Source organism: Microtus pennsylvanicus, chromosome 11 (genome assembly GCF_037038515.1).
Source record: "Microtus pennsylvanicus isolate mMicPen1 chromosome 11, mMicPen1.hap1, whole genome shotgun sequence".
NCBI classification, from domain to species: Eukaryota; Metazoa; Chordata; class Mammalia; order Rodentia; family Cricetidae; genus Microtus; species Microtus pennsylvanicus.
In genome coordinates this window covers 15,981,298-15,996,974 of record NC_134589.1, presented here as the reverse complement: position 1 = coordinate 15,996,974, position 15,677 = coordinate 15,981,298, and the positions used below count along the sequence as shown (strand labels likewise).

General features: G+C 53.3%; 1 protein-coding gene across 3 annotated transcripts; it reads right to left on the bottom strand.

Annotated features, from left to right (window-relative positions):
• Positions 1–3,726: 3,726 nt before the first annotated feature.
• Positions 3,727–15,159, bottom strand: Cyb561 (cytochrome b561). 3 transcript variants are annotated; one of them, XM_075990397.1, is made up of 8 exons: positions 15,106–15,159; positions 12,315–12,467; positions 9,778–9,938; positions 8,579–8,788; positions 7,708–7,806; positions 7,352–7,455; positions 6,761–6,918; positions 3,727–6,590 (listed from the first exon to the last, which is right to left on the bottom strand). In XM_075990397.1, exons 4-8 carry the CDS (start codon positions 8,775–8,777, stop codon positions 6,398–6,400), a joined length of 753 nt encoding a protein of 250 aa, XP_075846512.1. In that variant the 5' UTR covers positions 8,778–8,788; positions 9,778–9,938; positions 12,315–12,467; positions 15,106–15,159; the 3' UTR covers positions 3,727–6,397. The 3 variants fall into 3 exon arrangements, with proteins under 3 accessions (XP_075846512.1, XP_075846514.1, XP_075846513.1); XM_075990399.1 differs by having other exon boundaries at positions 12,392–12,467; positions 15,106–15,140; XM_075990398.1 differs by lacking the exon at positions 12,315–12,467 and having other exon boundaries at positions 15,106–15,142.
• Between the last annotated feature and the right edge of the window lie 518 nt (positions 15,160–15,677).

Below are 15,677 nucleotides of genomic sequence, written 5' to 3'. Positions count from 1 at the left end.
TCGTGCAGTGGGGACACCCCACACCCAGCGGAGGCCTCCAGCCCCGTGTATAAGGAAGACATTTCCTTTGCTGTACTTGCTTGAACAGTTTTATTGTCTGTACATGTGAGCTGTGTGAGATAGATGTGAAAAGTTTAAATGAATGCATTTTCCTGCCCATGTATACAGAGCGTCAACTGTACAATGAGCTGTATGTATGAAAGCAAATGTACTTATTTATAAATGGTCAACACTTGGAGAAACCTGGTGTCTGGTGCTTTTCTCCTCCGTGCTCTGTCCAGGGAAGTGGCTTCCAAACTTACCCTTACCCTTACCCTTACCTGAACGGCAGTGCCGAGGATGCCACCCCAGAGAAAACTTAGTCGTTAAGGCTAAGGCCACATTCCTGATGACTTGCTTGCTCAGAGTCGTGCCATCTGCATCTGTTCATCCAGTTCTTGACTGTCTCTGAAGTGGACACTGATGGCCCAGGACAGCTCTGGAACCGCAGTGAAGCCTGACCGGCCAAGTAAGCATCTCTGAGGTGGACTCTGATAGCACTCGAGGGGGTTGTTGGGCCAGGACAGCTCTGGAACCGCAGTGAAGGCTGGCCACGTGTTAGTGTGGGGTTAAAGCGGCCTAGTTTTCAGTAGCAGCTATGCAGGAGCACTGGCCTCCCTTTAGTTTGCTTGCTTGGAATGAGTTTGACTGATTAACCCTGGCCTTACTGTCCGTTCTCGGGCTAGCCATAAACTCCTGAACTCATGGTACTTTTGTCTTAGCCTCCCAGGCCCTGGCATAATCACCTTCAGAGGAGAGAAGGATCTTGAAGGAACCACATCCTATGTCTGCAAAACCATTTGCTTCATTAACAACTAGAAATTTTAAAGATTTATTTATTTATTATGTATACAGTGTTCTGTCTGTCCGTATGCTTGCTGGGCAGAGAGGGCACCAGATCTAATTACAGATGGCTGTGAGCTACCATGTGGTTGTTAGGAATTGAACTCAGGACCTCTGAGCCCTCTCTCCAGCCCATAGAAATTTTTTTTTGTTTTGTTTTGTTTTGTTTTTTTTGTTTTTCGAGACAGGGTTTTCCTGTGGTTTTGGAGCCTGTCCTGGAACTAGCTCTTGTAGACCAGGCTGGTCTCGAACTCACAGAGATCCGCCTGCCTCTGCCTCCCGAATGCTGGGATTAAAGGCGTGCGCCACCACCGCCCGGCAGAAATTTTTTTTTAAAGTTTGCGAAACATCAGCTTTTAAAGGATTCCTGGGGCACTGAAAGAATAAAACAAGGTAGAATTGAGGAAAATAATTTCTTAAAAGAATTTTCCTAGATGAAAAGCCAATCAGTGAAGCGGTGAGCAGCAGATGTTCTCACGGGTTCTCAGAAGTGCCTCGTTACCCCATCTCTTGCTGGTCTATGAAGAAGCTAGACTCCACCGGCTGGGAAAAGTCAGGCAGCATCCAATGGAGGGGAGGAGAGCAGGAGAGCCTAAAAGTCAAGCCACAGGAGCATGGAGCCCCTGATGACCGAGTCACCCTGTCCCCAGGAGTAAGACAAAACCGAGTGGCCTGGAAAGCCCAGGGTAACGGCCGGCCGGAGTCGTTCTCTCATCCAGGCTGCGTTGTACCCAGAGACGGAGCTAGGGACTTGACACTCCTACGACACACAGCAAGCCACTTTCATCAAGGCTCCCTGTGTTAACCTTATTTGCTTAGAAGTATTTAAAGCACATGGCCGAGAATGTGTCACAGGCTGCTCCATCAAACACGGGGTGGGGGGGTATTGCCACAGCCTCCAAACTTGTTTCTTTCTACCTTTCTTGGCAGCTCTTTAAAAACAGTTTTTACTTACTGAGAATTTCATACATGTTTATTTTGGTCATATATACCCTCAGGCCCTCTTGACTCCTGCCAGACCTCTTCCATATATCCCTCTCAACTTCATGTTTTTTTAACTCACTGAGTCTAGTTAGTGCTACAAGTATGTGCTGGATGTCAGGCCATCTGTTGGAGCAAGAGTAACCTAGCAAGGGACACATCCTTGAAGGAAACAGACTGTCCTTCCCACAGAAGCCATCAGCTAGAGCCTCGGCTAGGGGCCTGGGCTTTTGGCTGGCTTGGTCTAGTGCAGGTCATGTGCATACAGCTGTCATTGCTGTGAATTGGTGTGCAGTGGCCCTATCATGTCCAAAGATAACTTTTTAGCAGCAATCCTTGGCACTTAAGCTGTTTCTGCACCTCCCCTCCTTCATACTGATCCCTGAGCCTCGGGGAGAGGGATGAGGTATTATCACTCAACACTTTGATCGTTTTTTATAGAACTGCCATCTCCTGTAAAGAGAAGCTTCTCTGGTGAGAGTTTAGAGCTGCTTAAGTATTTAGAGAATAAGTTGATACTATGTCCATTTAGCAAAAGAAGAGAAGTTTAATGACCTCTAGAGCCAGTGACAACCACAGGTTCTTGGGCCAAACGAGCCATGACTGTGGAGCAGGCCTTAAATTCAGTCAGAGGCTGTTGGTTCCCCCAGAACGTCCGTGCCACTATGATAGCAACAGACATCTTTCCAGGCTGGTCATTGTTGCAGTTGGCAGGGGTTCACAATGGCTGGTTTTAAAAGCCAGGATTAGGGAAAACTGTGTATTCTTTACACGAGCCTCTAACAGATGGCCTTTCTCCAGAATGCTGTGCCAGAGCAGATCCTGAGAGCTCAAGTTTCTCAAGGGCTCAGAGGCGAAGGCAGAGCTCAGAATCTCTCCACCCTGCTGCTGCTTCTCTCAAAGGGGTGGTCAAGGTGAAAACCATCAGAAGGGCACTGAAAGAGGCCTAGGCACTGCGTCCATAAGCAAACCCTGCTACACATGGCTCAAATTCAAAAGAGTTGACATGAGGACCTCTCAGGGTCCCAAAGCCAGCCAGAGGGAGCCCTTGCTCTCATCTAACTTAAGATCTGCATAGGAGTCAGAGCGCTGGTATAGCCTGGCCTCCAATGTCTGGCATCATTTGGAAATTCATAATGAGAGCACAGAATTCAGGGTCATCCCAAACCCAGAAGTAAGATGAGACCTAGCACTCACAATCAGGATCCCTCTGCCTTCTCCCACCGGGAGAAGCCTGTGTTTGACATTGATAGCTTGTGCATGCACTAAGCCACGTGCTTTAGATACCTTTAAAGAAGTGCAAATCCACAAGGAAGCCTTGGTTGAAAGTAGTGGTTCTCAACCTGTGGGTCATGACTCCTTTGGGGGCCAAATGACTTGCACAGGGGTCACCTAAGAGCACTGGAAAACACAGATGATATACATTATGATTCATAACAGTAGCAACATTACAGTTATGAAATAGCAACAAAAACAATTTTGTGGTTGGGGGAGTCGCTACAACACGAACTGTATTAAAGGGTCAGGAAGGTTGAGAACCACTGGTTTAGAGGAAAGACCTTGATTCTGGCTCCTACACAGCAACCAGCAACAGACATAAAGCTGAACAAATGCTGGAAAACCACTTACTCATGAGAGGGTTTCCTGTAAGCTCCCTTAGATGGTGGCGCACACCTTTAATCCCAGCACTCAGGAGGCAGAGGCAGGCGGATCTCTGTGAGTTCAAAGCCAGCCTGGTTTACAGAGTGATTTCCAGGACAGCCAGGGCTGTTACACAGAGAAACCCTGTCTCATAAAACAGAAAGAAATAACTCTCTAGTAAGGTATTTTTAGCTTTATTTCTGTCATTGGGGTATTTATTTCTGTTTGTTTTTTTGTCCTGATACAGAACCAAGGGCCTTGCCTATGCTAAGCAAGTACTCTACCACCTCTAGTCCTGTTATTTTAAGATGGGGTCTGCCCTTGTAGTCCAGACCAGCCTCAAGATCCTCCTGCCTGCCATGTGCTGGATCAGACATGTGCCACCATGCATAGGAAGGCAAAGTGAGACCCACCCAAACTTTCCATAAGCATAGCTCCTGCATGAGTCACATAAATCAACCTAACACAGAATCTCAGCTCATTCTTAAAAGCTTTGCTCCTCTTCTTAAGGATCAGAAGGAGATGTTGAAAGGGTCAACAGACAAGGTACTTGGGCACCAGCCTTCCCAGGCTCAGGTAAAAAACAAGGGAAGCTCTGAAAGGACCTCAGAGTTGGCACAAGACATCCCAAGACTAAGTTCTCCGCACAAAGGAGATTTATTTGTCCCAGAGGCACAGAGGACAGGGAATAAGAGACAAAGACAGGGGATAGAGGATGAGGGAGAAGGGGAAAGGAATAAGGGAGAAGGGTAAAGGGTATTTGCCCTGGAGGGACAAAGGACCTGCCTCTGGATAGAGAGGCGACAGCTGTGGCCCATAGGCAAATGGCGGTTTATAAAAGGTACAAGGGGAAACCCCATTTTGGGGTGAGTTGGTTTGTTTTGATTATGTCAGTTGGAGTAACCAAAAGGGGGCTTTTGATTGCTGGACTGCAATAGTTTGATAGCTGGATCTTAATGGTCAGCCTCAGGAGGAGGAGGTGGCCAAACAAGTGACTGGACGCAACTAGCTTTCGGAATGTAGTCCGCAGTTTAGCAAGGCAGAGGAATGGCAGACAAGGGTCAGAGAAGAACTGTGGGCACCATGTTTGCCATGTTTGGGCCTCCTAGAGCCCCCCAGGATCCCCTCTACGGGGCCAAACCCGACCACCACAGAGACCTGTGCGTCCTGTGCTGAGAATCTGCCAGTCACTTTATCTGCGGTACCCACCCTGGGGACAGTTTCTCTCATCCCTAGTAGAACTACGGAATCTGACGGCATAAAGCTTTGGGTCCTTTTCTTGCCTCCACAAATGAAAACAGAAGGCGAGTAGTCGGCTGTAGGATGTATTGATTCATCCGCTGCACCAACAACACACTGTACGTCACAGGAGACAGCCACAGGCAAACACAAGAAACCACACACATCTGCTTGGGGGCCTTCTTTGGTCCTAAGTCATGTATCATACACTTTGGCAGAAAGACTAGTTTACAGGCTCTCGATGAGTTCTGGTTTTCTGTATAGTCTGGCACGGGAGATTCACAATGATACTCGGGGTTTGTCTAAAGACAAGTCTCCCACATGTAAACATTTGACTGTATCAGTGTGCCAGCTGATGAAAGAATCGATAAGATCCCTATCCTTGCAGTATACGCAATTGAAACTGGAGGCAAACCCACCATCCCTGCAAATGGAGAGCTGGAGGGGCCAGGGTGATGGGCAGCCGGGGGGGGGGGCCGGAGAGGGGCTCCACCACTGCTGGAGAAAGAGACCCACAGCACAGTTACACAAGAAATCTGACAGAAGGCCGGCCTCTTGACCTAAAGGAATTATCAGGTTCAGAAACTGTTAATCTCCTTGTTAAGTTATCCATGTCTGTCAAGGCCCAGGAGAGGAGAGAGCGGTTGCCAAGCCCAAGAAGCACGAGACCAATGCTCTAATCACATTGTTTCTAGACTCAAGCCAAGCAGTGACTCAGCTAACAACACAACAGGCGGCAGGGGTTGAAGCTGTGTGCAGACACAGGGGACCAAGCCCATCCCTCTGTCCACTCCAGTCCTATTGTCCAGGGAAGATGGACCCAGGTGTGGGAGGACAATAATCCTCCAGGGCTGCTTCAGTCAAGTCGGGGCAACCCAGAACCCCCTGGAGAGCAAGACAAACAGCAGAAGGTATGCGCCCTGCCCTCCCAGAGCCTGTCCAGGCTGGCCTGCAGAAGGAAACCAGGGCTCAGCCCCTGTTGGAGGTTCCCCCAAAGGAAGGCCAGGAGGCCCCTCGCCACCAGCAGCCTGCCCTCATCCACCAGGTCAGGTACATACTTGCGTTCTGAGCACCTAGTCCCTTCCCTGAAAAGCCTACTTAAGGCTCAGGGGTTAAAGACCAGAAAGGTCCGCGACAGTGTGGACCTTTGGCCAAGCCACATGGCTCTTTCAGGGGCCAGACTCAACCCTTTGGGGAACCTCAGTCTGAACACCAACATACTTTACACATCCTATCACTTGCTCTACTGCCAAGGACACGTGCTTCCCGAGCTGCTAGGACTCCTGGGTTGAATGCACAAGCAGCAAGCTTGGCTTTTCCACACCAGTCCCTCGGGGCCCCCCAGCCATCAGCTGCCTGGAGGGTGGAGCTAGCTCCCCTAAGGATCAGGACTAGGCTTGACCCCAGTGCCCCTGACCAAGCTTTCTGCAAGTGAATGGGCAGCAGGAGGTACAGGCGGGGCCCACACGGCTCACAGGATGCGTCAGAAGCTGTAAGCAGGAAGGAAAAGCAGAGGACAAAGCCAAAACCTGAAATCCCACTAAACTAACACCACTGCCTGGCAGGCACTCCCGGACCTAAAGTTTCAGGCTCTGCAGGGAGGGGCAGAAAGATATCTGAGAACCCACAGAACCGGGAGGATCACCCAAGGCCATCACTGGGGACTGGGGCTGTCTCCCTCTGTCAGCGTCTTGAAGTCCATGGAGAGGGCTTGCTCTTCAGCCTGGGAAGGCCGCTTCCAGTCAGCTTGAGCCAAGATGTAGAGCACAACCACCCCAAAACAGACCAGCAGCAGGCCCAGCACGTTGGCCAGGAGCCCCTCGGGTTCGAACTTGCTGTACTTGGTCCTGTAGGGCAGGGTGAAGGGAGAAGCCACCAAGAGTTCCAGTTAGGACAAGTGCAGCCCAGGCCTTAAAGACGCCAACCCTTCCACCCTCCCCGTGAGAAAAGCCAGCTCAGAAAGAGGCCTCCAGTAAAGCAGGGGACACTGGAGGCCCTGCCTCTTCAGGACACTTACCCAAGTTTGAACAGCAGCGCCTCCTTCAGGCCCAGGAGGGCTGTGCCCACAGAAAGAAGGAAGATGGTGGCACCATAAAATATGTGCTGTGGGCGGTACCGGCTCCGCAGAGAGAACGAAGCTCCAGGGAACAGGAAGAAGCTGAAACCCACAAGCCACTAAAAGGAAAAAGGACTCTGCTGAGCCATGAGCTGGCTGTGACCTAACTAATAGGAGGCCGCCAAAGGACCCCTGCATCCCCTCAAGTGCAGTGGAGCAGAACATTTAAAGGAAAGGTGACCCGGTCCCCAAGACTCGAAGCCGTTTGCCTTGAGGCCTTGGGCCTCCAGCAGCAGGTTCATCACCCCATGGATTCGAGAAGCTAAGGCATGTGATTCAACGCTTACACAGCGTCAGTGGGAAGGACAAAAGGCCTGGGGCACCCTGGCCTCTGAAATCCTAAGCTTATACCCAATTCAGCCTCTGAAAACAGCATCCAACTAAACTGACCTTCTCTCTCTCCTCTGGACATGAACCCTGAAAAATGGGCCCCTCTATGGCACACCTGAGCCCCCACTACCCTACCCTCCCCCTCCCTGAGGTTAGACTCACCTGCACACAATAAAGAACAAAGACTAAGATCCCACACCAGCTGTGCAAGCTGTACAGGTCTGGATAGCTCTTCTTCCTGTGATAGTCGAACACGGCCACCAAGCCTGGAGCGGAGGCAGGGGCCATATGAGGACAGGGCTGGACATGGAAAAGGGAGAGGAGGGGAGACCCGGGGGAAACTGCTAGCCAGAACTTCTGGGCTTTGGTCCAGGCCGATGATGGCCAGCATCCCATCCCTGCCTGGGATGCCAGAGGAGAGTGGGGCAAGGCCAAGCAGCCTGGAGCAGGGACTGTCTGCCCAGCTGCCGAGCCCAAAGCAGCAGGTGGGGAAGGAAAGGCTGCACCGGAGAACTCACCCAGCAGGGCGATGATGAGAGCAACGACATGAAGCAGCCCGTGCAGGATCTTGGTCGTGCGTTTGGCTTCTTTTCTGAAGACACGGTACACCAGGAGAGCTTGTGGAAGTGGATAAAGCTTTAAGTGTACAGGCCTGTGCTGGACACACTGGCGAGCCTATGCTGGACACACTGGCAAGCCTGGCTGGCTAGACAAAGGTCTGTGCCAGGAGCTTCTTAAGGTTTGACAATTACAGAAACTGGAGGAGGGAACAGGATTGCACAGGGACCTTGCACCCATCCTGGCTTTGGTCCAGGGTGCCCTGTCTACCCCATGCACACTCAAGGACCAGGAGAGGGGCTGTGTCACACTTCCACCCACTCAGAGCAGCTGCTGGGCCTGAGCGCCGCGTGGCCTTGCCAGGTGTCCTAGAACTCATTGATTCGGGAGCTCAGGATTCGTCTTGCAGGCAGACTGCGGTACTGGCCATTCTGGAGCCTTCCTAGGTGGGGAATCACTGCGCTTAGCAGGCAGACTCCCAGCTTCCAAGGCTTAAGGTGATTCTGCCCAATCTCCACTGCTGCTGGGGGGTGGGAGGTGGCTGTCGGAACCCCCACCGCACCCCCACACAGCTCCCTGAAGGCAGCACTCAGGCCAAGCACCTGCTCGCACTTATCCCAGGGACAAGCACGCTAGCTCAGCCATGTCTCCATTCAGCAATCACACATGTACATGTGTCTCCTTCCCAATGTCCAGCTGCCCCTGAAGATAGTGTCGTCACCACTCAGGCTGGCTCCACTGTAGAAGCAGCCATGGCCCCTGAGATGGCCCCTGCTAAAGGCAGCTATCACGCTCCAGCCCCAGGTTCCCTGGACTAGCCCCGGGACTCACCATCTCCTTGCAGGAAGATCATGCCTATGACCATGCAGAGTGGGTGCACATTAAACTGCAGCGAGCTGTCCCAGGCAATGCCACCTCGGTACAGGCCCAGCCATGCGCCAGTCACAGCCACCACGGTGAGGCCCAGCAGCTGGGAGAAGGCCACGTAGTACGGCAAGGCAGCAGGGACGGAGGCACCACCGGGCTCCATGCTGACCCCAGCTACAGGAGACACAGAGCTCTAGGGAGCCACTCACAGCCTTCAGAAAGCACACTCTGCCTCGTGACAGCTGCCACTTCCTCCACGCCAGAGTCTAAGCTGTGCGCCCTAGCTTTCACTGGGAGGCCAGGCCTACCCACAGAGGCAAACTGACCTGTGTACACGGGAGGGCACAAGTTTAGAAACGTCCCGAGTTCGGATGACAGCATGGGCCCCATCCCTGGGTTATAAGTCCTGTTTCCTGAGGCCCTGGGTGTTCTGGGATGGGGTTGCAGATACATCACAAACACAAGCATATACCCTGAAGGTGTGGAGCTTACCACTCCCTTCTCCACATAGATGGAAAAGTCCTTCCTGGGTGGGAGTAGAAGCCTTGCTCCTTCACCCATTTGTAAGCCTCAAGCCCTAATCCTAGTGGAGAGCCATGGGCACCCAGAGAGTCAATCCCCTTGTTCTGTGTAGCTGTATTCTGCCCTGCTGTGCCAGACCACAGGCCACTCCAGGAGCCCCAACTCCATTCCTTCCAGCTCCTTTCCACACCAAGGGTGGGAGGGGATGCTGTTCCCCCCTCCGGTGAGGTTTCCAGAACTAGGGGCCCCAGCAGTGTGGCTTCATATGCACCTGCTGAACTGCCGATGGTCTATGCAGGAAGACAGAGCAGGCATGTTGCCATATGAGGAGACACCGCCTGTACCAGGAGACCCGTGGAAGGCTCTGGTGCATGCAAGCCTCCCCATGCAGCTCATGCCAGCTCTCAACCCTCCCCCTGCGTGTTCTCCTGTCCCCCTGTTCCCATTAGGAAAGAGGTGGAGGGGAGCAATCTGGTCTGGCCTCTGTTCCTCTTGCCTCAGGGCTGGCAGTGGGACTCAAAGGTCCCACTCTGGCTAGACAAGGCGACCACCAATGCCAGCTCTGCGGGGACATCGGCGCTCCAGCTTACTGTCCCCTCCCTAGACAAAGGGGGCTTGCCTCCCAGCCAACCAGTGAGTACCAAAAGGTGCGAGGCAGTGGCGAACAGAAGCTGTAGCTGCCGCTTTCCCAACGCTAACCAGCCAGCGCTAGTTAGTACCCCTGTTATGCTGGGGCCTGGGTCAGCCAGCTCCTCGGGTTGGTCAGCTCCAGCTCCGCCTCCCAGTTCTCTGACAGCAGCTCCTGCATTTGAAAAGAACAGACAAAAGCAAGTCACCCGCGTCCCCGCATGTACATGGTCAGAAATCCATATACATTTCCCATGGAAACAGGCCCAGGACATCGTCATCCCATCTTCATGCACTGGCATAGCACACACATCTCCTCACGTGGATAAGCATACTTCTGCCTCATTGGTTCAACAACTTCACATCATCACACTGTACTTGTCTCTGTCTCTGAGCTCCTAACTCCTGCTGGCTGGCTCTGCGGTCCTGCACTGAACGGCATGAAGGGGCCTCTCAGCCTTCATGGGATAGGCACCACCTGGAGATCTGTGTGAAGCAGGCTGGCCTCGTTCTCAAATTCTTGACGTGTTCTTTCAAGTCATCCCTGCTAAGTGGGAACTCTTTCTGAACCTCTAGCCAGGAGTGAACCCCTATTTCTGGACCTCTTTCTGCTATTCCTATCTGTCCCCTCACGTGACTGCCAAGTCTCCTGCCTATTCGGTCTTCCCTCAGATTCCCACTGCACTGCCACGTCAGCCATGTCCAAGATCAGTGTTCTCCCATCACAACCAGGCCCTCTCAAGATCCCAGACAGCCCAAGGGCTCCCAGATCTCTGTCCTCTCGTTCCTCTCAGCCATCTTCGCTGCCCTGCCAGATCAGGATACAAGCCTCTCTCTTTTCAATCTGCCTGACACACCAGGACATGCCTTGCTTTCTAAGTCATATCACCCTTGCCAGCCAGAGAAATGCCCGCTGCCACGTGATCCTAATTTGTCCTTCCGCAGCCCCACTATGTTCCCACTAGATCCACGTGGAGGCTTCAGCTCACTGGCCTGCGGTTGGTACCAGCTTCCTGCTCCGTGCTGCCTACACCACCCTGCAGATTCACCCCAGGGCAACGGCATCTTGCTCACTACTTTGTCCCCAAGTGCAGCTCAGGCCCCTCCTAAGTCCTCAAGGCTCCCCAAAACTTCCTTACCCTCTTGGGTTCTGTTCTAGATTAATCCCGCGATGCTCTCTACTGAAGTGTCCTGTCCAAGACTTCTCAGGTACCCAGCAGAGACTGCTGTCCTTTGTCCTGCCTCCTCTCCAAGTCCCTCCCCCCGTTATTAGATTCATCTCCCCAGAGCCTGAAGCACAGCAGAATCTGATTAGCTCCCAGTGAGGGAGAAAGCAGGAACAGGTGACCTGCCACGGTTTGTCAGGCTTCAGACAAGACAAAGGGCAGATCTGGGCCACGGGTCAGCCACTTGGTCTGCCATAGCCTGCTTTTTCTGTCCCAGTCAGTCTCCTCATAGGCAGAGACCCTATGGTAGTGAGGGAGAGGATGGCTTTACCATCTCTCACTGGAAATTCAGTCCTGAATTCCCTGTGACGGACGGGAGTGCCCGCGTGCTGTCTACACACACCACCCAGGGTGAGGAGGAACCCGTCTGCATCAGGAGTGCAGGAACCCGACAGCAGAGCACCCCACGCTCTGCACCTCTCTGTTTAACCCTCGACAGTACTGTGAGTGAAACAGAGTGTTTGTTACCCCGGTGTCACAGATGGGAAACGAGGACTCAAAGGCAACAAAGTTGTGCTCAAAATAACCATCAGCAAATTAGCTGCTCCACCTGCGGCTGCTGCTTGTAGCCACCATTAGATGCTGGAACTCCACAGCAGGGGCTTCCGGGCGAGTGTTAATGGTGGCAGGTGTTCTAAGTAGGGCCATAGAGGGCTAGGGATGTAGCTCAGTGACAGAGACTTGCTGGGCCTACTTAAGGTCCTGGATTTACTCCCCAACCCCCAGCACTGCCAAAAATGGGATGGGAGCGGGACGGGGAATGGGGATTGAAAACTGGAGGTAACCCTGCATGGCCCTTCCCACCAGGCTAGGGAAAAGGCACCACCCTTTGCCAATGGGCACAGTCTCTGCGACTCCTCCCCGGGGGTCGAGGTCTCCACCAGCACAGTGGTTCTGAACTTCCCAGGGCCCAGTAGCTAGGGTGATGCTGTCACACTTTCCAAACACTTAAGCCAGTCAAGGCTCTGGTGGTCCCAGCTGAATAAGGGACTCCCCAGGTCCCTGCTCACCCTCAGTACTGCCACAACACAAGAACAGGTGCTGCCCACAGCTCTCCAGGAGAAAATGGGTACAAGCAGGAGAAAGGGGTGTCAGAGGAGTGCCTGAGCAGCGGAGGCTCAATCTCAATTTACTCTCAGGTAGGGCACCCAGCCAAGCAGTCCTGGGAGCAAGAAAGCCAACCTGAGGAAAAAGTGAAGCAGCCTGGCCTCCGAAAGAAAATGGGGTGCTTTGGGTGCGAAGCTGAGGCTACAAAGTGATGCTAGAGGCACAAGAGGGGCTGTCGCCCCCTAGCAGGACCACTCCCTGGGGCAGGCATGGCTTGCCTGCAGGGCACTCATTCAGGCAGTGCTAGCTATACTCACAAAATCCGGAGCTACAGAAAAAATAAAGCAGGACCAACCAGCTACAATCCCAGCACTTGGGTTATGGCAGGAGGATTCCATATTGCAGGCCAGCTTGGGCTACACAGGGAGACCCTGTTTCAAAAACAAAAAAAAAATGTTGAGTTGCCCTGTGCCTCATGGAATCCTTTAGTAAAATGCTCCCTGCTGCAGCTCAGTTCAGGACAAGCTATGAGCTCTCTGTGCCTGGGGCAGATGTCCCCAAGGCTCTGGACAGAATGCCTCCGCCCGCGGCATGCCTGCATCTGCAAGCTTTAAAGGGGTTTGAGTTGTCCCCCTGTGAGCATGCACATGTGCATCATGGTCCCTGGTCACCCCAACAGTGAGAACACCCTACCCTTCCCTCCTAATGTGGATACTGCTCCCTATAACCTGTCCTTGCCTGTGTCCCCTAGCAGAATACAGGCTATGGCTTCACAGCCTGGAAATGGCCACTCTCGACCCTAGGTTTCCTCAGCTTCCACAGACCTGTGTTCTCCCTCCCTTTCCCTCCTTCTCCATTCTTTTTATTTCTTTCAAGACAGGGTTTCACAGTGTAACCTAGGCTGGCTTCTAACTCGACATCCCCCTGCCTCAGCCTCCTGACTCCAACATCACACTTGATTCACACCAGAGTCTTGCAAGGAAGGGGAGCTCATGTGGCCCCCTACATGGCTACTCCCCTTCCTTTCTTAGAGTTCAGGGTGGGGTGAAAGATCTCCGGACTGTGACAGTCAAGTAAATACACCCCTAATCTCTACGCACCACCTGCAGACTGACTCCCACTTAATGCAATCACACAGGGACACAGCTACCCGCAGGGCTTAGCCTGTGCTGAACATCACGCTCCCTCTCCAGGCCCACTGTGTTTTATTAAAAGCCGACCATGCCTAACCTCATTACTGGTACCAGACAACGCTCATGCTGTACAGCCCAGGAGGCAGCGGTGGAGCTGAGGAAAGCTGGACCCTAAGAAACCTGGCTTGGCCACAGCCCTCCCTATCAGCCGCAGGCTTTAATTGAGTTAGAAAAGACTACAGTGGGGGCAGGGACTAGAGCTTTCCTTGGTGGGTGAGACCCTAAATGTGATGAATCAAAAGGTGAAGAGAAGCGGAGCTTTTGCGCGGGGCACCCAGGGCGCTCCAGGCAGAAAGTGGGCCCGAGTCTGTGCCAGAACCCACAACAGTTAAAAAACAAAGGGGAAAGATCACTTTAAAGGTTGAAATGATTTAACTTTTAATCCAATATGCATGTTGTCTTTGTAGGAAATTTGAAAATGTCCTTATTTATTTTTATGGAGGAAGGCCCCGTGAACGCCAAAGCACCCAGCACATCTCTCAGAGTTGCAATGCAGCCTGGGTCACAAACAGGTCAATTCAGAGTGTGTTCCACTGGTTACTACTGTGTCCCTTCTCCCAGCTGTCCTCCTCAACTCTAAGGCCTACATTACTGGACTGCAGAAAAGTTAAATGGGAAAAAATATGCCCAAAAGCCTGGTACAGTGCCTGCCACCTGGTGAGCGCTCAGCCAAACAGCAGTTGAACAAAAATGTATCACCTGAAGGTCATAAACAGCACAGCCCCCACATCAGGCCACGTGTTCCTCCTGCCCACCACCAACCCATGCCCCATTTATTCTATAGAAACTTCTAGAGTATGGAAGACTGTCAGTCTGCATTTAATTTTTGTTGTTGAAGAGTGGCGTTGAACCAGCATCTGTAGCCCAGGCTGGCTTTAAACTTGCAATCTGCCTGCCTCGGCCTCCTGAACCCTAGGGTCACTGCCCCTTGTTGCCACACATGACCCAGATGGTAGTTTTAATCTCTGAAAGTTTATATTCCCACTTTTATTCTAATTAATTATGAGTTAATTCGAAAATAGAGAGTGGAGCTCGGCATGGTGGCCTTTAATCCCAACGCACAGATCTCTGTGAGTTCAAGAAGCCTGCGCTCTGCCTACCCAGGGACCCAGAGACAGTGGCAGGGCAGGGCAGGGCATCTGTGGGTAATTCTACTTCTGGTTCCAGGAGCTCCTCCTTCCCACAAGGGGTGGGGCTTGAGCAGACCAGGATTTTCCACCCAGACCCAAGTGAGGGAGCAATCCCGGTATTTAAGGGAGGTGGCCATGCTTTGCTTCGCTTTGTTTTGCTATGAAAAGAACAAGACGGAATCCAAGACATGGAACTTTTCTTAAAGAATTTTAGAAAGCTCTCAGATTGCCAAGACAGAATGGCAACTAAAAGGGAAGCCAGAGTCCACAAGGACCCTCCTGTGACTTGTGATGCCGCGCGAGAAAAGGGGTAGGGGTAAGAGAAGTGACCGGAAAGGGGAGGTGGCCAAGGCCAAAGAATGAAGCCAGGCTTTCTCCCAGTCTAGGAACGCCTAGACAGTGGGGGGTTCAGCTAAGAACGGACCTGCCAAACGAGATGGGTCCACTCCCACCCACTTTATTTTAGAATATAGTCACAGACCCCTAGACTTGAACTCAGGTCCCCATTCTAACTCCAGCAGAGACGCGGCCAGAGGTCCCCAGGCTGCCTCTCCCGGTTCCCAGCAGCAGGAACTCAGGCGTCAGGCCGCCGCCTCGCGGGGCCACTGCAGGGGACAGGCGGGGCGGGGCCCCGGTCGGCGCGGGCAGGTGCGCACGGGAGAGCGGCTCGAAGCCCGGCGTCGCCTGGCCCCAGTCCCCGCCACCCCTCCGCGTGGAAGTCGGCTCCCTGGCACCCAGTTGCTTACCTGGTCCCGCCGCCGCCAGGCCTGTGCGCGTCCTCGCGCCGCGCCCCGGCCGCTCTGCCGGTTCCGCGGGCCACGGCGCGACGGCGTCGCCATGGTGACAGCGCGACGGCCCGGCGGCGGTAGCGCGCACGAGGAGGCGACGGTCACCTGCGCCGGAAGTACCGCCAGGCGCTGGCACTCGGGGGTGCACGGCGGCCACACCGACCCAGCAGCGTCGGGACCAGCGTGGGCAGGCGATGGTTGGCGGGGCGGATGTGGCGCCTCGGTTCCCGATCTCTAGCCTCTCGCTCTCTGCTCTCTCCACTTCGGAACCCGGGAAGCCGCTAGGTGTCAGGCCCCGCCTGGGTCCAAGCTCAGCTCCGGTAACCCTAGGGTCACCTCTCCCAGCCCCCGTGGGCGGAGATGGCACTTTACACTTTACTGGAAGGCTGGGAATAACCCTGTCCTCCCCGCCTCTGCACACCCGCCACACGGACGCTGTTGTTGATAGTTTACCTCCCTCTTTTTTCCACTCCAGGACACACACACTCACACACGGAGGGAGGGGAGGAGGAGGGGAGAGACACCAATCT

What these genes read in the sequence shown, in the direction of transcription:
- Cyb561 (XM_075990397.1), bottom strand. Translation starts at nt 8,777, where the DNA reads ATGGAGCCCGGTGGTGCCTCCGTCCCTGCTGCCTTGCCGTACTACGTG. An exon ending in TCTCATCATCGCCCTGCTGG is followed by an intron (nt 7,456 to 7,707) that starts GTGAGTTCTCCG and finishes CCTCCGCTCCAG; the next exon opens with GCTTGGTGGCCGTGTTCGAC. An exon ending in GCGCTGCTGTTCAAACTTGG is followed by an intron (nt 6,591 to 6,760) that starts GTAAGTGTCCTG and finishes CCTGCCCTACAG; the next exon opens with GACCAAGTACAGCAAGTTCG.